The sequence below is a fragment of the Spermophilus citellus genome (assembly GCF_964194105.1).
Source record: "Spermophilus citellus genome assembly, chromosome: 3".
Taxonomy (NCBI): Eukaryota; Metazoa; Chordata; class Mammalia; order Rodentia; family Sciuridae; genus Spermophilus; species Spermophilus citellus.
Window position 1 is genome coordinate 17,615,682 of NC_138184.1, and position 23,410 is coordinate 17,639,091.

Genomic DNA, 23,410 nt, shown 5'->3' on the forward strand with positions numbered 1-23,410 from the left:
AGGTACCAAAGTAGATGTCAAAGTTGTGTGACCAACTCACCCCTGACTTGGTGGTCACCACACTCATGATCTCAGAGCTTCATTTTATACCTAGAAGCATTTCACTGAAAAAATGTGTAGAATGAGAGAGAAGTTGTGAGCAATCCTTGGCATGCCTCATTCTCCAGTGCCTGATCCCCTGAGGACCAGGGACTTGTGCCCAAGCTGTGGACTTCTTAAGTATGAAGTTCACAACCACCTGAGTGTTACAACCCACAGGACAGACTCTGTTTATCTTGGCTTCTCACCAAGATAAATGAAATCAAGTTATGGTAGCGTTAACATTTCCCCTAATTTTGTATATCATTCAGATAAATTAAATAAAAACGCAAGGGAGTCCCTTAATCCTGTCAAAGTTATAAAAACCATTAATGGCAGCCACCATGTCTGCTCAGGGGTCTGTCTCACTTCTTTGTAGAATATTCCTCAGCAAGCTTTCTGAGTGAGGGTCTTGATGTTTTAGTTGCCTGGGTGACTGAGGTTGTGATAGTTTTGGTGATAAGGGAGGGTCCAGGCCACCTGGTTTGTGTGACAGGATCTTGAAACAATAGGGTTTTTTTTGTTTGTTTGTTTGTTTTAAGGGGATGTAATTATGGCTGGAGGAAGTTTTGACATACCAGACCCCCATCTTCCAAGTGCCTCTCTGTCAGTTTGTCCTCCCCAGAACCACCACCCATTCACTGGATACTAAGAGTAAATTTGATTGCACACACTTGTAAGCCTGTGTCCAAGGGGGAAGAACGGGAATTGCCTACCGAGTACAAGACAGCAGTGCGCGCTCTGGAAAGCCCGGAGCAAGTTCCGCTTAAATCAATTATGTCCCTCTCCTGGCTAGGTCACAGTTGGGGAGGCAACTGGGGCTGGGAAGGGCTGGGGTTGCTCTCGGTCATTTCAGCTCCACTCACTCTTTTACGGGATCGCTTTTCCCGTCAGTCAGGCCTCAGGGGGTGGGCACTGGGTCAGTAGCCAATCAGGCTCTCGGGGGCGGGGCGGTCTTGCCGTCCAAGCAGGCGCGCTCAGGGAGGAGGGGTGGTGCTGCGGCCGCGAGTCTGAGGTTCTCTGCCCCCGCCGGGCTCCAAACCCAGTCTCAGTTTTTGTTGGCTGTGAACTCCACTGACCGCAGGAGCTGTAGGGAGGGCGCCAGACACTCCTCCCAAGTCGGAAAATGGTGAGTACGGGAGCCAGGTGTCCCCATATCCGGGAGGACGGGCTTGTCGCAATCACCAAGAACCGGCTGTGGCAGGACCGGCCTCTCCGGCGTCAGCTCCAGAGTCTGCGGCCGAGTCCGCAGCCGGCGCCTCTGGGCCCTCGGTCCCCTCCTGCCCAGGGTGGGGCTGGGCTGTCTGTCAGGACTCCCACGTCCTCTCTGTTCCCAGTGCGGCGACTTGGGCCCGGCCCCTGGCCCTGTCGCGCAGCGCTGTGCCCACAGCTCGCGTCTCCCCGGACCGCGCAGTGAGGACCGGGGAGGCGCTTTTTGCAATCAGCGTGTTTTAATTTCATTGAAGTCTAGGTTATCCGTTTTCTTATTCTCACATCATGCTTTGGGTGTCACATCTGAAACCTCATTGCCAAACTCGAAGTCGTCTAGTTTCTGTTTACCTTCGAGAAGTTCTAAACTTTGCATTTTACATTTCGGTTTGTGGCCCAGTTTTAGTTTTGTGAAAGTTGTCAGTTTCTTCACCTATCATGTCCAGGTGGTTCAGTAACGTTTATTGAAAAGATCATACTTTAGTCATTTATTTTGCTCCTTTATCAAAGAACAATGGATTATAGTTTTGTGGGCTTATTTCTGTTGTTATTATTATTTTTTTCCCTTCTAGTTTTCTGTCCTGTTCTGAAATCAATGTTTATTTGTTATCCACCTACCTCAGTCTCCCAGGCCGCTGGAATTATGGGTGTCACTCCCTGCTAGAAGAGTTTATTTTTTTGTTTTGTTTTTCAAAGAGAGAGAGAGAGGAGAGAGAGAGAGAATTTTTAATATTTATTTTTTAGTTCTCGGCGGACACAACATCTTTGTTGGTATGTGGTGCTGAGGATCGAACCCGGGCCGCACGCATGCGAGGCGAGCGCGCTACCGCTTGAGCCACATCCCCAGCCCAAGAGTTTTTTAGTTGTTGTTGTTACTGATAACGTAACTTGTTAGGATTTTTATTTGGATTATGTTGACTTTGCAATTAAAATGGAGAACATCTTAAAATATTGAGGCTTCCTACTCCTGATCAACTCCACAAATTTAGTTTTTTTTTTTTTTTAATTTTTCCACTACAAATTTGTCGGTTTTGTTGTATTTGTGACAATCATGTATAAGTATTTCTCTCTGTTTTTATCCTTGATGCTATGCAAGTAATGTATTTTTTTTAAAAATATTTATTTATTTTAGTTTTCGGCGGACACAACATCTTTGTTTGTATGTGGTGCTGAGGATCGAACCCAGGCCGCACGCATGCCAGGCGAGCGCTCTACCGCTTGAGCCATATCCCCAGCCCAAATGTTGTATTTTTAATTCCAAATCCAGTTGTTCATAGTTGATATACAGGAAAATTAGGGACTTTTCTATGTTGATCTTGTGTTCTACAACTTTGCTATATTAGCTTATTAGTTTCTTTTTTAATATTTATTTTTTAGCTGTGGTTGGACACAATATTATTTTATTTATTTTTATGTGGTGGTGAGGATCGAACCCAGGGCCTCGCATGTGCTAGGCAAGCACTCTACCTGAGCCACAATCCCAGCCCAGTTTATTAATTTCTTGAGGTTTTTACTGATTCTTGGGATTTTGTACAACCAAAGTCCAGTCCTGTCTTCTGTGAACATTTATGTTTGTTTATTCTCAATCTCAATATATTTTCCTTCTGCTTTTTTGAAATATGGGTTCCTTTTCTCTCTCTCTCTCTCTCTCTCTCTCTCTCTCTCTCTCTCTCTCTCTAGCTCTTTTCCTGTATTGGGGATTAAAACCAGGGGTATTCTCCCACTGAGCCTATCTCTAAGCCTTTTTTGAGACAGGGTCTGGATACATTGCTGAAGTTGGCCTCAACTTGCACTTGAGATCTTCCTGCCTCAGCCTCCCAAGGGCTGAGTGCTGTGTGGTTTTTCTGCAAGTATTGATATGATCATGTGATTTTTCTTATTTCACTTGTTAATATATAGTTACACTGATTTTTGAGTTTTTTCTTTTGGGGTGCTAGGGATTGAATGTAGGTCCTTACACATGGTAGGCATGTGCTGTACCACAAGTTTTTGATTGTTGAATTTAATCATCCCTACACACCTGTAATAATCCCCACCTGTTTGTAATATATAATTTAACAAATACAAGTTAATTTTAAAATTAACTTGCTAACTGGGCTGGGGATGTGGCTCAAGCGGTAGCGCGCTCGCCTCGCATGCGTGCGGCCCGGGTTCGATCCTCAGTACCACATACAAACAAAGATGTTGTGTCCGCCGAGAACTAAAAAATAAATATTAAAAATTCTCTCTCTCTAAAAAAAAAATTTAACTTGCTAACATATATTGAGAATTTTAACATCTGTCTTTCCGTAGTTTTCCTTTTTTGTAGTGTCTTATTTCTTTTTGTTAATTGGGTAATGTTGGCCTCATTCAAGTTGTAGTTGGGGGTTACTGGGATTGAATTCAGGGGCACTTGACCACTGAGCCACATCCCCAGCCCTATTTTGTATTTTATTTAGAGATAGGATCTCACTGAGTTGCTTAGCACCTCGTTTTTGCTGAGGCTGGCTTTGAACTCATGATCCTCCTGCTTCAGCCTCCTAAGCTGCTGGGATTACAGGCGTACACCACTGCTCCTGGCTTTAATTTTTGTACTTCTTTTGTCAAATTGAAACCTATACATTTATTCTTTGGGTGCTAATTTAAACTCTTTTTTTTTTTTTAATTAAAGAGAGAGAGAGAATTTTAATATTTATTTTTTAGTTTTTTTTCGGCGGACACAACATCTTTGTTTGTATGTGGTGCTGAGGATCGAACCCGGGCCGCACCCATGCCAGGCGAACACGATACCGCTTGAGCCACATCCCCAGCCCTAAACTCATTTTCTTAAGGGTATTTTTAGGTATTCCATTGTATGTGTGTTGAAGTACAATAGAGTTTGTGTATTTTGTTCTTTTTATCTTGGTGAACAAATATTCATCTTGGTTACTTCCAAGTTTTGAAAATTAGTGCATGATGCTGCTCTCCACAGCTTGGTGCCAGTCTTTGTGCGGGCCTATATTTTCAACTCATTTGAGTGCTAATTTACATGGGGATTCATCTTTGGGAGTTGGTTTGGGATTGAGCCACATGGGATGGGGCTGAGAATCATTCCCTCTATGAAAATCAAGTTTCAATGAGTATATGTATATGTGTGTGTGTGTGTGTGTGTGTGTGTGTGTGTGTAATGATTTTAATGATCACATTACAGGAAATAGCAGTGGAGTGTGACACTGGACATTTTCATTTATCCACTTTTTTGTTTGCTAAGGTGATCCCCTATTGGTTTACCTAATTGACTATTTGTCCTTCTAATAAATGTCAGAGTCATCTACTTGACATTTTATTTGGCTATTTCCTCATTACAACAATGGGATTTTTTCTATAACTTGTCTTTCATCTTCTGTCAAGTACAGTTTGGTTATTTACCATTTTTAAGCATGTGCTCATCATATTTACTCTGCATGTAAATCCTTTTATATTGCATGTATTGCAGATTTCTCCATTCTGTTTTTATCTTTTTTTAAAATATTTTTGTTGTTGTTGTTGCTAATGGACCTTTATTTTCATCTATTTATATGTGGTGCTGAGAATCAAACCCAGTGCTTCACATTTGCTAGGCAAGTGCTCTACCACTGAGCCACAACCCCCGCCCTGTTTTTGTCTTTTAACTGTCTTGATTTTAGAATATTTTAATTTTTTATTTTCTTTTTTTCCTAGCACTGGAGATTGAACCCAAGGCCTCACACATGCTAGAGAAATGATCTACCACTGAGCTACATCCCCAGCCTCAGTTCTTTTCTCTATGGCTTATTCTTCATGTTATTTAAAAATTATCCTACCTATTACATCCAAGAAACTAGTGATTGCTAAAGGTGTTCTATATTTATTTTTTATATTTGAATATACAGTGGATTGATTACTATCCACAATATAGGAGGGAATGGAATGCATATTTCAAGTAGAGACCAGTTTGCCTTGCTCCATGTTTTAAAGTGCTTGTGCTCTCTCCCAGAGCTCCACAGTGCCTGCTGTATTATTACTATTATTATCATTGGTGGGTATAAGGCATTGACCTGAGGGCCTTGTGCATGCTAGGCAAGTGCTCTACCACTAAACTATACCCCCAGACCCACCTACTCTATTATTAATCAACATTCTATACAAATGCCAGCTCTTGGTAGATGCCTTTCCTTTTGTCTATTTGTTTTCTGCTAATACTAGGCTGCTCTGAATATTAGGTTTGTGAGGCAAGCCATCACTCTCCTTTAGAAAACTTTCATCATTGTTAGACATTTGTTATTCCTTTTAGTTTATAAAAACAAACTACTGAAGAGTCTGCTTTGGAGAGTTATGGGATTTTTGTGAGGTATGGTTTGGAAGAGGTGATATCAATGATGATATTGAGTTCTTTCCAAGAACATGTATCATCTACCCACCGATTTGATTCTGCTTTGACATGGCTCAATAGAAATTCAAAAGTTGTTCTGTTAGGTTCATTAAATATTGATCACTTATTATACTTAGTACTTTATTAAATTTGGCCTGGAGTAAAGTGTTTATAAGTCCCCAAAGGACAATCACATAGGATGAACTTAGTTCCCCAATGGACAAATTGTGACAACATGCATGAAATAGCGTCTACCAGGTAATTAGCTCGTTATACACTCAGTGTGCACAGTGTTTATGGGGTCTAATCCTCTAGGCACCACTGTGAGCATGGAACAAATTAATAGACATTCAGAAGAGAAACAAGAGTTCATAAACTGCTATGGTGTTTACACAGATCATTTAGGCACAGTGAAACATTCTTATTATTATGTTAGTGAATCACTCCCAAGTTTCAAGTTCACTGGTACTAGCAAAGTTTGAACTATGTGAGTAGACTTAAGACTACCTTTTTTTTTTTTTTTTTTCAATCAGGGATTGAATCCAGGGGTGCTTAACCAAGGAGCCACATCTCCACCCCTTTTTATTTTTTATTTTGAGACAGGGTCTTGATAGGTTACGTAGGGTCTTGCTAAGTTGCTGAGGCTGGTTTTGATCTGCCTCAGTCTCTCAAATCACTGGGATTACAGGTATGTGCCACCATGCCGTGCTAATGTTAACTCTTCATATCAGGTGGTAGGGCTTTGTTATGACAGATACTAAAGACCATCTCTACAAAGAGAAATGAAAGTGACCCAACAGCACATCGTACTTTCTGAGCCCACTAATGAGAAGGGCTCCTACTTGCTATTTCCTTTCTGAATAGCTCAATTCTAGTACTAGAACTGCTGTGTGGGAGGGAGTATCATCCAAGGCAAGAATTCTCATGACCAAGTCATGATGGAAATGTTTGGAAACCATAGAATCATGTGACCCTCTTATGAATTGAGTGTAGGTTCTGGTCAGTCGGACTCATTCTCCTGTACCTATATGTGGAATGTTTTAGGACTCAGTGGCTTTTCAGGATGTGGCTGTGGACTTCACCCAGGCAGAGTGGGCTTTATTGGATCCTTCCCAGAAGAATCTCTACAGAGATGTGATGCGGGAAACTTTCAGAAACCTGGCTTCTATAGGTAAGACCAACATCATTCCTTTACCTAGTCAGTTATAGCACAAATGTTTCTTGGTCATGCATGTGGTTCTGTGATTGGAATGTAAAAAGGGAAGAATTTGGTGAATGAGTCAGAAAAGGGAAGAATTTGATGAAGAATCAGGCATTGTTACAGTGTACATTGAAACTAGAAATGAGTAATTTTTCTAAAATTTCTTCTTCTTCTTCTTCTTTTTTTTTTTTTTTTTTTTTTTTTTGGTGGTGGTGGTACTAGTAATTGAACCCAGGGATGCTCTACTATTGAGCTACATCCCTAATCCTTTTTATTTTTTTAAACTTTGAGCCAGCATTTCACTACATTGCCCAGAATGGCCTTGAACTTGCCGTGCTCCTTCCTGAGCCTAAGTAGTAGCTGTAATTACAGATGTGCACCACTGCACCTGACAGTTAACAATTCTTCTACAACTTTTAATAATTCACAATAATTTTTCTTTGTTCACATTTTAGGAAACAAGTGGAAAAACCAGAACATTGAAGACCAGTTTAAAATTCCAGGGAGAAATTTAAGGTAATTTGCATGTATAAGAGAAAAAAAAGTCCTTTTAAGAAATCCTAGGGCTGGGGATGTGGCTCAAGCGGTAGCGCGCTCGCCTGGCATGCATGCGGCCCGGGTTCGATCCTCAGCACCACATACCAACAAAGATGTTGTGTCCGCCGAGAACTAAAAAATAAATATTAAAAATTCTCTCTCTCTCTCCCCTAACTCTCTCCTCTCTCACTCTCTCTTTAAAAAAAAAAAAAAGAAATCCTAGCATGTCATAGAATTTTAAAAACAATTAAAACAAAACAAACACAATTTTTTTTTTCCTGGTACTGGGGATTGAACTCAGGGGCACTAAACCAGTAAGCCACATCCCCAACCCTATTTTGTATTTTATTTATAGACAGGGTCTCACTGAGTTGCTTAGTGCCTCACAGTTGCTGAGGCTGGCTTTGAACTTGCAATTTTCCTGTTTCAACTTCCCAAACTGCTGGGATTACACCTGCCTGGCAAAAACAAATACATTTTTAAGTTTATTTATCATTAGAAATTTTTCAGTAAAGCTACTATGTACTTAAATGTAACAAAGATGTTCAGTGCTTACAAAATAGTTTATTTGTAAACTAAGAACTAAGTACTAAGAAACTGAATGTTGCTGTTTTGATAATAGCCAAGTGGGATTCATGTTGCAGTGTATTTGGTCCATGTACTTTTACGTCTTTTTGCTACCCGTGGGAAAAAATGTACCCTGTCCTTGATGTGAGGAGCAATGGAACTCCAACACTTACTAATAAATACATTTTAATAATTGAACCCTTGCTAATGCATTTGTCATTTTTTTACAGAAGTTATGTAGTAGAGAGACCCTGTGAAAGTGAACAAGGTGGTCAGTGTGGTAAAACCTTCACCCAGGCTCTAAATCTTAATCAGAGCAAGAAAATTCCTGCTGGAGTAAAACCATGTAAATGCAGTGTGTGTGGAAAAGTTTTCCTGTGTCATTCATCCCTTAAGGGGCACCTGAAATCTCACTCCAGATACAAGGCACTTGAGTGTGAGGAATATGGAGAGAAGCCACATAAATGTGAACAGTGTGGGAAAACCTTCATTTCTCTCAGAAGTGTTGGAAGACATATGGTGACCCACAGGATAAAAGGCTCTTATACTTGTGAGTTGTGTTTGAGAGTCTTTGATTCCCCCAGTTCATTTCAAATACACCAACAAACTCACACTGGAGCCAAACCCTCTGACAGCAAGCAGTGTGGGAAGACCTTTCTTTGTTCTAGTTCATTTCAAATACCTGGCAGAGTTCACACTGTAAAAAAATCTTATGAATGCAAACAGTGTGGCAAAACCCTCAGTTCTTCCTGTTCCCTTCGAAGGCATGAAAGAAGTCATAATGGAGAAAAACCGTATGAGTGTAAACAGTGTGGTAAGGCCTTCACACGTCATGGTTACTTTCGAGAACATGAAAGAATTCATACTGAAGCAAAAACCTATGAGTGCAAACAGTGTGGTAAAGCTCTCAGTTCTTCCAATTCCCTTCGAATCCATGAGAGAACTCACACTGGAGAAAAACCCTATGAGTGTAAACAATGCGGGGAAGCTTTCAGATGGCACAGTGACCTTCGAAAACACGTGCGATTTCATATTGAAGAAAATCCCTTTGAATGTAAAAAATGTGGCAAAGCACTAAGTTCTCCCAATTCCCTTCGAATTCACGAAAGAACTCACACGGGAGAAAAACCGTATGAGTGTAAACAGTGTGGAAAAGTCTTCCGATTTCAGACTTCCCTCATAAGGCACGAAAGAGCGCATGCTGGAGACAAATCCTATGAGTGTATACAGTGTGGCAAAACTCTCAGTTGTTCGAATTCCCTTCAAGTCCATGAAAGAATTCATAATAAAGCACGACCCTATCAGTGTAAGCAGTGCGGCGAAGCCTTCAGATTTCAAGTGGCTCTTAAAATGCATGAAAGAACCCACGCTGGATATAAACCTTACGACTGTCAACAATGTGGTAAAGCCTTCAGATGCCGCGGCTATCTTCGAAAACACGAAAGGATTCACACTGAAGTCAATCCCTATGAATGTAAACAGTGCGGCAAGGTGCTCAGCTGTCCCAGTTCCCTGAGATATCATGAGAGGGCTCACACAGGAGAAAAACCCTCTGTGTGTAAACAGTGTGGTAAGAGGCTCAGTTGTTCCAGTGCCCTCCAAAAACACAAAAGAATTCACACGGACAGAAAAACTCTGTGAATGTCAACAGCGTAGTAAACCCTTCAGATTTTCCATTTGTCTTCAGATGTGTGAAAGAATTCATGGAGGGGAATACGGATGATAAAAACTTGTGGTGACGGCATCAGTTTTTTCAGATCTTTTTGAACACATAGAAAGACTCACACTGGAGAATAGCCTTATGAATGTATGAAATTTGTTAAAGCCATCATTTGTTCCAGTTCCATTTGAAGACAACAACAACAAAAAAATGCATTCAGCAGAAAATCTCTATGAAGGGCCGGTGGCTATACCTTCAAAGGCCCATAATGCACACTGAAGATAGATGTTATACATATCAGACTCCAGTAGTTTGGAAAATAAAGGAAAGCTTTTGATTTTTATGATTGCTGTAAAAGTCAATGGGAAAACTCCCATTGGAAAGAAATCTCATAAATGTAGGTGATATTGAAATCTTAATGCAAATTAATTATTACATAATGTTCAGTTTCTCTACATGAACAAAATTTACATAAATTATGAATATAATATGTTTATCAGTGGCTCATAGTTAAAAGTTCTCTGGTTTGCGTATTTCCATTTCTTTGTAAGGATACATAAAGGTGAGGATTCTATAGGTGTAGTTGTGTCAGTTAACAAAGGGATAAATTCAGAGAAATGCCTCGTTAGGCAATCTAATTGCTGTGTGAAGATCATAAAGTGTACTTAGACAAATCTTAGATGGTATAGTGCACTACCAACAAACTTAGGCTAAATGCTGTTGCCCGTTTCTTTTGGGCTCCAAACCTGTACATTATTGTATTTAGTACTGTAGGCAAGAGTAACTCAATGATAAGTATTTGTGTATCTAAACACACCGAAAAATAGAAAAGCTACAGTAAGGATATAGTATAAAAGATCAGGGTAGGGTGGCCCGTGATTGTAATCCCAGCTGCTTGTGAAGCTGAGGCAGGAGGATCACAGTTCAAGGTCAACCTGGGTAGTTTCTTGAGATCCTGTATCAAAGTAAAAAATAAAAAGGTCTAGGGGAGTAGCTCAATGGGTTGAGGGTCCCTGGCTTTGATCTCCAGTACTGCAAAAATAAAATAAAATATATACCTGTGCAAGATACTTCCTGCGTACAGAACTTGCTGGAGTACTGGTGGGAGTCTGCTGGGCGAGTTTGAGTGATCGATCAGTGACTGAATGTGAAGGCCTAGGACATTGCTGGACACTGCTGTTGACTTTATAAACACCTGGACTTATGTTATACTAAATTTATAAAAATAATTTTATCAGCAAGAATAAATTAACCTTAGGTTAGTGTAAGTTTGTCACTTAATAAACATTTTTTTCATTTTTTCACTGTTCTGTAATAAACACATAGCTTAAAATATAAGATGTCTGTATAAAACATTTGTTTATTATATAAGCATTTATCCATTTTAATGTTTACTGTTTACTTTTTAATGTATTTTGTTAAAGACTAAGAAACAAACACATTAGTCTAGGCTCACACAGCTCCAGAATCACCAATGTCAGTGTCTCCACCTCCTCATCTGGCCCAGTGGACATTCTTCAAGAGCAGCAACATTTGGAACTGTCATTTCCTATCATGACAGTGCTTTCTGCTGGAACCCTTTTTGTTGTTGTTGGTACTGGGGATGGAACCCAGGGGTGCTCTACCACTGAGCTATATCCCCAGCTCCCCACTCCCCTCTTTTTTTTTTTTAAATTTTTTGTAGTGGTAGATGGATACAATGCCTTTATTTTATTTGTTTATTTTTATGTGGTGCTGAGGATCTAACCTAGTGCCTCACACATGCTAGGCAAGCACTCTGCCACTGAGCTACAGCCCCAGCCCTTTTTATTTTTTACTTTGAGATAGAATTCTCTAAGTTGCCCAGGCTGACCACTAACTTGTGATCCTCCTGCCTCAGCCTCTCAGGTTGTAGGGGTTACAGGCATGTGCCATCATCCCCACTGAAATCTTTTTTGAAGGACGTGCATGTCTGAGGCTCCTCTTGGGAAATGTCACTCTTTTCATAAATGTGTACATGATGGTTTTCTTGGTTTCCTTTTTATCATAGACTTGCTTGTAAGCAGATAATATACCATGAATATTCCTCTCTGTTGATGAAAACTTTTTGTTATGGGGTCCATGTTTTTAGGCTTAAAGGATCTTAAAGTCTACAGAAGTTTCTACTAAACTGCTTACCATGGATTTTCTTGGGTGTTTTCTTATTTTCCTTCAGTTGTTTTGTTTCTTGTCAGTTCATCTATGCATTGATTATATGATAGGCATTTTTGGGGGGCTGGGTACTGGGTATTGAAATTAAGGGTACTTTGCTAGTGAGCTACATCCCCAATCCTTTTTATTTTTTATTTTGAGGCAGGGTATTGCTAAGTTGCTGAGGATCCTGCTAAATAGCCCAGGCTGGCCTTTTACATGCAATCCTCCTGCCTCAGCCTCCCAGGTTGCTGGGATTACAGGCATGTGCTACTGTGCCTAGCTGTGATAGGCATTTTTTTAAAAAAATATGTTTTTAGTTGTAGTTGGACACAATGCCTTTATTTTATTTATTTTTATGTGGTGCTAAGGATCAAACCCAGAGCTTCTACATGTGCTAGGCGAATGCTGTACTGCTGAGCCACAGCCCCAGCTCCTGTGATAGATATTTTAATGTTATAGGCTCACCATTGTATATGAGATCCATTGTTGACTGAAATGTGTGATATATGACTGTATTCTTATAAGTATTGTGCTTGAGTTTAATGCGTAGTATCTTAAGTCAGTTAACAAAGCTTTTCTCTATCAACTTTAAAGTGTGTTGGATCCATGTTTTAGTTGAAATGTATTTCTAATATATAAGTAGGTTCAATATTTATATAATTGTCTTAAGTGTTCTGTGATTGATGGATGGGCCACTGAAAAAGAAGTTATTTGGGGGGATTTTCCTACTGTTGTGTGGCAACTTCTGTATTGTCACACATTATATGTCTTTCACTTTTCTTATGGGAAAAATTACCTTTTTGAAGGGGCATGGAATTTATTTAATTTGTGTTTTGCTAATAAAGATTAGGTATTGGGCTGGGTTTATGGCTCCACAATAGAGCACTCACCTCGCACGTGCGCAACACTGGGTTTATCCTCACCACCACCTAAAGGAACTTGGTGAGCCTCTATCTGGCTCACCAAGTTCCTTTAGGTGTCCAACTACAATTTAAAAAATAAAAAACATTGGGTATCATAGTCTGAGGATATACCTCAGTGATAAAGTGCTTGCCTAGCCTGCCAAGGACCTGAGTTCAATCCCCAGTACTGCAATAAAAAGAAAACCATAGATGCCGTAGCCAGGTGTGGTGGTACATGCCTATAATCCAAGCTACTTGAAGGCTGAAGCAGGAGGATTGCAAGTTTGAGGCTAGCCTTGACAATTTGGTGAGATCCAGTCTTAAAAAATAAGGGTTGGGGGTGTAGCTCAGTGGAAAAGCACCCCCAGGTTCAGTCCCCAGTATCTTGGGGGAAAACAGAATAAAAGAGAGTTGATAACTATTTTTAAGTATGTCAAATTTATCACATACTCTTAGGTGAATTATTTTATCTGTTGCCTTTTACTTTTTTAGATACTTTCAATTGTAGATGGACACATTACCTTTACTTAATTTACCTTTTAAAATGTGCTGAGGATTAAACCCAGTCCTTCACATATGCTAGGCAAGTGCTCTACCACTGAACTACAACCCCAGCCTTGTTGCCTTTTATTTTTTATCATTATTTCTGGCTGTTTCTTGTATAATTCACCTTGGATTAAGGAGAAGGACCTGTGGAAGAATTACATGTTGTGTCTAATCTCAGGGAGAAAGCTTTCAATCTCACCATCAAGAATAATGTTAGCTTAGGGTTTTTGTTGTTTTTATAACAGTACTGGGATATTCTACCACTGAGCTACACTAATTTTGGGGGCAAGGTCTTGCTAATTTGCTGAGTCTGACCTTGAACTTGTGATCCTCCTGCCTCAGCCTCCTGAGAAGCGGGAATTTTAGGTGTGTGCCATCATGCTCTAAGAGTGGGTTTTTTAATCAATGCTGTAAAGCACATTTTGAAAGTTCGGTTCATTTTTTAAAAAACTGGGATTGAACCCAGGGTCGCTTTATCATTGAGCTACATCCCCAGCCCTATTCAGATAGAGGCTCACCAAGTTGCAGCGACTGGCCTTGAACTGGCAATCTTCCTGCTTTAGCCTCCTGAGTGGCTGAAATTGCAGATGTGACTATGGTGTGTTTTATTATGAAAGGGTGTTGATATTTTTTTGTATGTTTTTTCTGTATCTCTTGAGATGAACTTGTGGTTTTTGACATTTATTCTAATAAGTTGAATTACATTCATATATGAAAACAGCACTGCTTTTGTAAGTTAAATTTCTCTCAGGGAGTGTTAAGTCTTTATATATTGGTAGATTTGCTTTTCTAGTATCTTATTGAGGCTTTTTGCATCTATATTGAAAGTTTTGTGTACATTAACATCATATAGCATTATCTAGTACCTGAAGTATGTACATGTGTATATAAGCATGTATATAATATGTAGTATGTAGTATAGTTTTGTATATAAATAGCATATATATGACTAGATTGTATGGCATGTAATTAAAATGCAATTAGTATAGAATAGTATACTGTAGCATTATAGGATTAGTCATCAGTCTATAATCATGCATTTCTGTTCACTGTTGGATGACAGAATTTTTCCAACAAACCTTTCACATTCTCTCCTGAGAACCAAGAGGCATCTCAACTTGATACCCAAAGCCTTCTCCTATCCCACCTGCTCTGTGCTCTGAAGTGTAGTCCCTGGGCAGGACTACATGCCTTCCAGTACCTTCCACATCCTGACTGAGGGTCACTAACTGATAAGCTCCTGACAACCTTATCTGTGCAGCAATGGTGAAACAGAGCTCCAGCACTTGCTCATCTGAAGGATGTGCCAAGGGAATTAAGACAGACATGTTATCTGATGAAGCACAGCCTAGCTAATCTACATGTTTATCACCTGAGTTTTGTTTCTATAAATTGTAATAATTTCTATTAATCTAGCTCTTCTTCCCAGTTTGATCAAAATGTACAAAATTTATTTTTTTCTTTTTTTTTTTTCCATTGTTCATTTCTCATGTGGGTAGACAGCCAAATCTGGCCACCCAGGTGCAAGCAGGCTCCCTGACTGGGTTGCAGGTAATGATGGGTGTCCTGAATTTGAATCTCATCAGCCCTAAGCTGCTAATTTCTCCCTCACCAATGGAGTGAGTGTGAGGCTACAGAAACAAATGGCAAGAAATACAGGATGGACCAACTGTGATAAGGACATTACTCAATTTTAGCTGAGGTCTCTGGGCTACCTGACTCCATGATACAATCAATGTCACCTGAGTGACAACCACCAACGGCTGGTTGGCTTTCACTTTGGTCTACACAGGGCTTTGTGTTCTGTGTCAAGTGTGGCCACCTTGTCCCATGTTGAAACACTCATCTGGACACAAATGGCTAATTGACTGACTTCTGCAGTGTGACTTAATAGGTTCATCCTAGTTGGTAAGGAGTTTTTGAGGCACTCACCTTTCAAGGCAGCAAAAGCATCACCTTAACTTGATTGGTACTTCAGTCCTAATTGCCAAGAATCTGGTGACTGCTCAGTGGTCACTGCATCTACTCTGGTTGTCACTTCTGGATGCTTGGCATGGCCATGTAAAAATTGTTTATTATTGTACATCCTTGCAGTATGCTCATGGATGATTGTGAAGTCGCAAAAAAGGGACTTTTTTTTTTTTTTTTTTTTTTTGTACTGGGGATTGAACCCAGGGGCACTTAACCACTGAGTCACATCCCCAGCCCTTTAATTTTTTTTTTTTTTTAATTTAGAGATAGGATCTCATTAAATTGCTGAGGGCCTTGCTAAGTTGTTGAGAGTGGCTTTGAACCTACAATCTTCCTGCTGATGGGATTACAAGCATGTACCACGGTGCCCAGTCCATAGAATTAAATATTTTACCCTGTTGCCTAGAAAGAGTCATTGTACAGGCAAGAGTAGCAGCAATGACTTTCTGGTGCTGCTGATTCCCTTGCTGTAATGTGCACTCCCGGATCCCCAAGGGTATTGGAAATAAAGGAAAGGGGGTTAACCCCTCCTAATTTTAGGGGGCACAATATCTTTATTTATCTTTATGTGGTGCTGAGGATTGAACCCAGTGACTCGGCATGCCAGGCCAGCGCGTTACCACTTGAGCCACATCCCCAGCCCAGGAACTAGTTTTTTTTTTTTTTTTTCCATATTTTTTTATTAGTGCATTATGGTTGTACATATTGATGGCATTATTTTATATATCTGTACATGCATACAATATAACAATATAATTTGGCCAATATTAGACTAAGAATGTTCTCTCTTAGAACATTGGAACTAGTTTTTAAATAGAAGATATGTGGCTCTTTTCCCAGTGCAAAACCCCTAGCCAGTATATGGGCTTTCCTTAGCACTGTTGATCACCAGCATGCCCAAGTACAAATCTTAGGATCACAAGGCTTGAAGGCCTTCGACAAAAATGACCTTATTGTTTGTGGACTCTCACCCAAGGAAGGCTGAGTGGCACTTCCTGGAAGCTGAACTTCTTGCCCTTTATCTATAGGGAACTCAAATAAGAACTCAAACCTGGGACTGGGGATATAACTTAGTGGTAGAGTACTTGTCTCATGCATAAGGCCCTGAGTTTCATCCTTAGCAGTGAAAAAAAAAAAAACCTCTATAATTTTGGAGTTACTGTATAAAAAAACAAATATACTTTTAACTATGCAAAAACGTCTTGCCTAAATTATCCATATTATGGAACTCATTGTGCTAAGATATCCCTTAATCTTCATGGATTCCATTCCCTGATCTAGTGAGTAATGGATTAAAATTGAGTATTTGCCACTTCCAAATATTCTTGACAAAATGGCAGTCCCTTCACCCCCACCAGTTAAAATAAGGTTACAATGGCTAAATGTGAGTTTTTTTGGAATATATAAGTTTTGGGAAGGTTATTGAGTATTGATTCTATTTCATTAATAGACATAGATCTGCTCAGATAACCTACTCTTTTGTCAGTTTTAGTAGACTATATCTTTGAAGTAATTGATTCACTTGATTTGTGGTCATGGAGTCCTTCCTAATATTCTTTTATTATTCTTTCAGGGTCTATGGGAGGTGGTATAATGTTCTCTCTTTTATTTATTTATTTTTTTCAGAGAATTTTTTTTTTAAAGAGAGAGAGAGAATTTTTAATATTTATTTTTTACTTCTCGGCGGATACAACATCTTTGTTGGTATGTGGTGCTGAGGATCAAACCCGGGCCGCACACATGCCAGGCGAGCGCGCTACTGCTTGAGCCACATCCCCAGCCCCTTTTTCAGAGAATTTTAAGAATATTCTACATGCCCTAGAAGGGTATTTCTTATCCCTGGCACATTCCACGCTCTCCTCCTGGCTGCCATGAGCTTGACAGTTCTCCACCTCACCCTTCCACAATGGAACCAGCCAATCATGGACTGAGACCTCTGAAATGGAGGCTAAATAATTCTTTCCTCCTTTAACTTGTTATTGTCAGGTGTTTGGGTTACGGGGATGAGAAACTAACACAATTCTACCACGCGGCCTGCGCAGTGGTTTCATTAATGAGGTTCTAGGCATAAAGTTAGTTAGAAGAGATCAAAATAAAACACACAAACCAGTACCTTATTTTACATTGCTAGGTCCGAGACGGCTCACCTCCCTGGTTCCCGCCTCTAGCCGCCCAGCAGGGCAGCGAGGATTACTCTGGGCTAGCAGGAGAGAGAGAGAGCGAACACGCCTGGGAGTAGCCTTTTATTTGGGGGACAAGAGATTCAGGGGAGAATTCCATCCAATGAAGGTTGAGGGGGGGCTGCACTCCAAGGTCAGGGCCAGTGATTGGGTCTCCGGGGTCAGTGGTCACGCACACCCCCACACGGATGGGCTCTCTCATCAGGAAAGGGTCGGGAAAGCTCCGACACAGCCAGAGCGCCTCAGGCCCTTAACGGGAGTCACCCAATCACGTGTCAGAATGGCTCCCCACACACAATGTTTTAAACCATTTTCTAGGTCACATCACTACAGTCTGCCCAACTGATTCATCTCCTTTTTCAGGTGAATTTCCATGAGAAGTATAGACAGTCTGCATGATCCAAACCATGTGTGACTCTCCTTGGCTCTTACAGGCAAATACAAATCACCAATAGAAGTTTATTGACCATTGTTTCGAGAATTTCAATGTCCTTTATCCTAATTTACTGTTTCCCTCCTGCATTCACAGCCACTCAGCTGGTTCCCATGATGAGAAACAGTGTGTTGGGTTTGCTTTTTGTTTGCCTTAAAAATTCTTTTTATTGGGATAAAATTTACATTTCACAAAATTCAACATATAACCATTTTAAAGTACAAAATGCAAACTTTTTTTGTTTTATTCACAGTGACATTTAGCCAACACCACTATCAAATTCCAGATCACTTTCATCAATCCCTCAAAAAAACCTCACAGCCATCAAAGAATCACTTATCACAAGTCAATAAAGACTTGTCTATTGTGGGGAATTCACACAACAGCATCATACTGATGTGGCTTTTTATGTCCAACTTTGCTCAGTGAGCATGGCATTTCATGTGCTTATCAATGTCCATTCAGTCGTTTCCATGACTGCATATTATTGCATTGTGTGACTCTCACACAGTTTGTCTATCTAGTCATACATTGATGTACATCTGGGTTTTTCCTACATTCTTTCTTTCTTTCTGATACTGGGATGGAACCTAGGGGCACTTAACCACTGAGCCACATCCCCATCTTTTTTTGTATTTTATTTAGAGACAGGATCTCACTGAGTTATTTAGGACCTCACTAAATTCTGAGGCTGGCTTTGAACTTGCAATCCTCCTGCCTCAGCCTCCCAAGCAGCTGGGATTACAGGCATGTAACACCATGCCCGGATTTTTCCACTTTCGGAGTTTTGCTATTATGCATAATGTTTCTTTTAACCTTCAAATACAGGTTTTTGTGTGGAAATGTTCTCATTTCTTTTGGTTACGTAGTTAGTAGTGGTATTGCTGGGCCATATGGTAAACCTTCTATGGAACTGACAAACTGTTTTCCAAAGGAGCTGCCTCATTTTGTAATCATACCAGCAGTTTAGAGTGGTTCTGATTTCTCTGCATATCCATACTTATTATTGTCTTTTGACAAGTAGATGTATTGATTATACTGTGATTTTCCCTAATGAATAAGTTTTTTGGGTATGTTTTCATATAGTCATTGGCCACTTTTATCATTTATTGCCATAACACAATATATTGTTGTAAATAATAATTGAAAAATTACTCAATAGAATATCTTTATGTAAATTTTATAAAGTTACAAAATTATTTAGTGTGATTGACTCATTTCATTTTAATGTTAGAGACTATACATTGATTATCTTATTAGCATGTCTTGTATTTCTGAAATTAACTCTCTTTAAACTAATTTTGTATGTTTACACATTGTTTTATTTTATTTTTTACACATTGTTTTACATCCCAATTAATAACATATTGGATTAGTTTCAAAGTTTTGGTATAAATATATGTAATAGCCAAACAAAATCTTCCAGTAGCTTCTTTTTCTTTCTTTCTTTTTTTTTTTTTAAACTGCTTTATAATATAGATTTGAAAATGTTGAAAAAGTCAGGCGAAATGGCACCTGCCTATAATCCCATAGACTTGGAAGGCTGAGGCAGGAGGATTGCAAGTTCAAGGCCAGCCTCAGCAACTTAGCAAGTCCCTTGGTAACTTAGTGACAACCTGTCTCAGAATAAAAAGAGCTGGGGATGTAGCTCAATGGCTAAGTGCCCCTGGGTTCAATCCCTGGTACCAAATAATAATAATAATTTTTTTTTAAAAAAAGGTTTATTTATTTCTGCTATCAAAGAACAGAATTATGACAGTGTAATTTAACAATCCTAATTGGCTTCATTTTTAATTTTAAAATCAGGTAACACTTCATTCCATAAAACAGAATCAGTTTTCCTATGAGCCAAGCACTCATCAAAAATAATTTGATGAGTTAACATCAGATTATTTATTTTGCTTACACAAAATAAGGACAAGGGAACTTCACTATTTCTCCAGTTGAGGATGGCTGTTCTCCCTCCAATCCAGATTTCTCTTGGAGGACCAGACGTGTCAGCTTGGTTTGATAGACTCCATGTTGTTTTTTTTTCCCCCCTGGAATATTGTCTCTTTTGAAAAACTGGCTTCACAAAGAAGGTGGCAGCAGGAAAATTTCAGAATCCAAAGCTTAAAAATAAGTCTTGGGCAGTGTGGGGTTATTTTCTGTCTCTGGGAGGGATCATCCAGTGTCTGAGGCCTGAGGATAGAGGCAAAGTCCCCAGCCGCCCATCCAGGAGATGTCACTCTCAGTAGCGTCTAGTGTCCTGACCTTTGCTCGCCCAGGATGACAGTGGGTAAGGTGCAGCAGGTCACAGGGGCCCCCTGACCCTCTGGGCAGACCCCTGGGCTGAGGGTCAACTGTCAGGGGAGAATCATGTCAATGACTCCCTGCCTGTGGTCCCTGAGGTCCTGGGGCAGGGATATAGGAGGCAGCTAGTGTCATAAGGCGTCCCCATCCCCAGCCAGGCTGGGCGCCTGGCTAAGCGAGGAGAAAGATGGTGGCCTGGCCCCTGCACCTGGTCTCACTTCCTCCCCGGCACCGCCTGGAAGGGGAGGAAGTGACATCCAGGGGAAGGCAGGGAAGTGAGGCCACAATCACATTTAAGTTCAGGGTTCAAGAGCTTAGTCTGACCCGCAACAGGCCCCATACTCAGCTCCCCTTCATGGGCCACGTGCCTTCTGAGAGTCACGCCCTGCCCTTTATAGGCACAAGGACCCAGAAGTTCCAGGGACACGCCCATGTTTAGGCCCTCGGATTCGGAAGTGCCTCAAGCATCCATATTTAGGCCCCCAGATCCAGATCCAGAAGTTTCAAAGGTGCACGTCTATGTTTAGATGCCCAGATCCAGAAGTTCCTCGGCGCACATCCATGTTTAGGCCATAGCATCCAGAAGTGCCTCAGGTGCACATCCATATTTAGGCTCTAGGATCCAGAAGTTCCTCAGGTGTCCATGTTTAGGCCTCCGGATCCAGAGGTTCCTCAGGTGCATGTCCATGTTTAAGCCCCCGGGTCCAGAAGTTCCTCAGCATCCATGTTTAGGCTCTAGGAAGTGCCTCAGGCATCCATGTTTAGGCCCCAGGATCTGGAATGCCTCAGGCATCCATGTTTAGGCCCCAGGATCCAGAAGTTCCTCAGGTGCACATCCATTTTTGGGCCCTTGGATCCGAAAGTTCCTCAGTCCTCCATGTTTAGGCCCCAGATCTGAAAGTTCCTCAGGTGCACGTCCATCTTTGGGCCCTCGGATCCGGAAGTTCCTCAGTCCTCCTTGTTTAGGCCTTAGCATCCGGAAGTTTCTCAGGTGCATGTCCATGTTTAGGCCCCCAGATCCGGAAGTTCCTCAGGTGCATGTCCATTTTTGGGCCCTTGGATCCGAAAGTTCCTCAGTCCTCCATGTTTAGGCCCCAGATCTGAAAGTTCCTCAGGTGCACGTCCATCTTTGGGCCCTCAGATCCGGAAGTTCCTCAGTCCTCCTTGTTTAGGCCTTAGCATCCGGAAGTTTCTCAGGTGCATGTCCATGTTTAGGCCCCCAGATCCGGAAGTTCCTCAGGTGCATGTCCATTTTTACGCCCCCAGATCCGGAAGTTCCTCAGGTGCACATCCATGTTTAAGCCCCCGGGTCCAGAAGTTCCTCAGCATCCATGTTTAGGCTCTAGGTTCTGGAAGTGCCTCAGGCGTCCATGTTTAGACCCTCGGATCCAGAAGTTCCTCAGGCACATGTCCATGTTTAAGTCCCCGGATCTGAAAGTTCATCAGTCATCCATGTTTAGGCCACCGGAACGGAAGTTCCTCAGACATCCATGTTTAGTCCCCCAGATCCGGATCCAGAAGTTTCAAAGGTGCACGTCCATGTTTAGGTGCCTGGATCCGGAAGTTCCTCGAGCGCACATCCATGTTTAGGCCATAGCATCCAGAAGTGCCTCAGGTGCACGTCCATGTTTAGGCTCTAGGATCTGGAAGTTCCTCAGGCGTCCATATTTAGGCCCATGGATCTGGAGGTTACGCAGGTGCATGTCCATGTTTAAGCCCCTAGGTCCGAAAGTTCCTCAGCATCCATGGTTAGGCTCCAGGATCTGGAATGCCTCAGGAGGCATCCATGTTTAGCACCGCCCCCCCCATCCTGAAATTTCTCAGGTGCACGTCCATCTTTGGGCCCTCGGATCCAGAAGTTCCTCAGTCTTCCATGTTTAGGCCGTAGTGAAGCCAGATTTAAAATTAGGTAGTCAGTGTAGTTAGGTAAATCGGGTCTAATATCCAGTGAAATCTAAAATGGAGGCCATGCTGAGAATGATTGGTGGGGGGAAACCCAGGACAACTCATGAAATGTTAATGATGTCCCAAAAAAGCCCTAGGCCCAAAGTCCATCCCAAAGGAATGTTAATGGAGCCCAGGAAACAGCCCCCAACAGATTTGGAGATAGCCCATCCCAAAGAAGTGTTAATGAAGTCCTTCCTGCCCAGATTACTTGTATGGCCCACCTGTGTCCCACACCTTGGGCCTTCCAACCTACCACTGAAGGAACTATAAAAAGGGGGAACAACTGCACTTCCACGGATTCCACCTCTTGGGTCCCCTTCTTCCTCCGGGAAAAGTCTTTTCAGCTGTCCTTTTTTTTTTTTTTTTAAAGAGAGAGAGAGGTAGAGAGAGGTAGAGAGAGAGAGAATTTTAATATTTATTGTTTAGTTATCGGTGGGTACATCTTTGTTTGTATGTGGTGCTGAGGATCGAACCTGGACCGCACGCATGCCAGGCGAGCGCGCTACCACTTGAGCCACATCCCCAGCCCTCTGCTGTCCTTTAATAAACTTCTAATTTCTACTCTGACCTTGCCTCGGCGTGCTTCTCTGGTGTTATTCTTCAACATTGGGGAAGCAAGGACTCACCGGTCAACGTCGATAACATATCATCCATAATAATAATAATATTGAAAAAATTTTATATCAAATAATAAGAGCCAGATACAGTGACACAAACCTGTAATCCCAGCTACTCCAGAAGCTGAGGCAGAAAAATTATAAATTCAAGGCCAGCCTGGGCAACATAGCAAGACCCTGTCTCAGAAACAGTTAATTCATGATTAATTGAGTAAGCAGAACTTTTTCTTGATTTTGTTTTTAGTTGTGGATGAACACAATGCCTTTATTTATTTTTATGCAGTGCTGAGGATTGAACCCAGTGCCTCACATGTGCTAGGCAAGTGCTCTGCCACTGAGCTACTGCCTCAGCCCCAGTAAACAGAACTTTTGACTAATACTTGTGAAAACACTGTTTAAAATTTATGATTTTCTATTTCCTAATTTATCTTAATTCATCTATTTTATACAAGTCACTGTTGATTTTTTTTTTTTTTTTTTGGTGGTGCGGGGGATTGAATCCAGGGCCTTCTGCATGTGAGGCAAGCACTCTACCAACTGAGCTATATTCCCAACCCCTATACAAGTCACTTTTACCTCTCAGTTTACCCAGTTTATTACTATAAGTTTTTTTTAAGTGTCAAGATTAATGCGAGTTTTTTTTTTATTTTGAAAGGGTAAAGTTTCTAAGCTGGAAAGTTTGAATTAAAATGTAAAAGATTAGGTACTATTAAGTTCCTCTTTTACACCCAGATTCCTGAGATAGTTAAG

The 23,410-nt window shown here is 41.0% G+C and overlaps 1 protein-coding gene across 4 annotated transcripts; it reads left to right on the forward strand.

The window, feature by feature from the left end:
- The first annotated feature begins 1,056 nt into the window (after positions 1–1,056).
- LOC308644270 (uncharacterized protein) lies at positions 1,057–12,068 on the forward strand. 4 transcript variants are annotated; one of them, XM_081285184.1, is made up of 6 exons: positions 1,057–1,207; positions 4,966–5,120; positions 5,834–5,893; positions 6,680–6,806; positions 7,292–7,352; positions 8,171–12,068. In XM_081285184.1, the coding sequence occupies exons 4-6, from the start codon at positions 6,773–6,775 to the stop codon at positions 9,579–9,581; spliced, it is 1,506 nt and encodes a 501-aa protein (XP_081141310.1). In that variant the 5' UTR covers positions 1,057–1,207; positions 4,966–5,120; positions 5,834–5,893; positions 6,680–6,772; the 3' UTR covers positions 9,582–12,068. The 4 variants fall into 4 exon arrangements, with proteins under 4 accessions (XP_081141310.1, XP_081141311.1, XP_081141309.1 ...); XM_081285185.1 differs by lacking the exon at positions 4,966–5,120; XM_081285186.1 differs by lacking the exons at positions 1,057–1,207; positions 4,966–5,120 and adding an exon at positions 4,481–4,516.
- Positions 12,069–23,410: the final 11,342 nt, after the last annotated feature.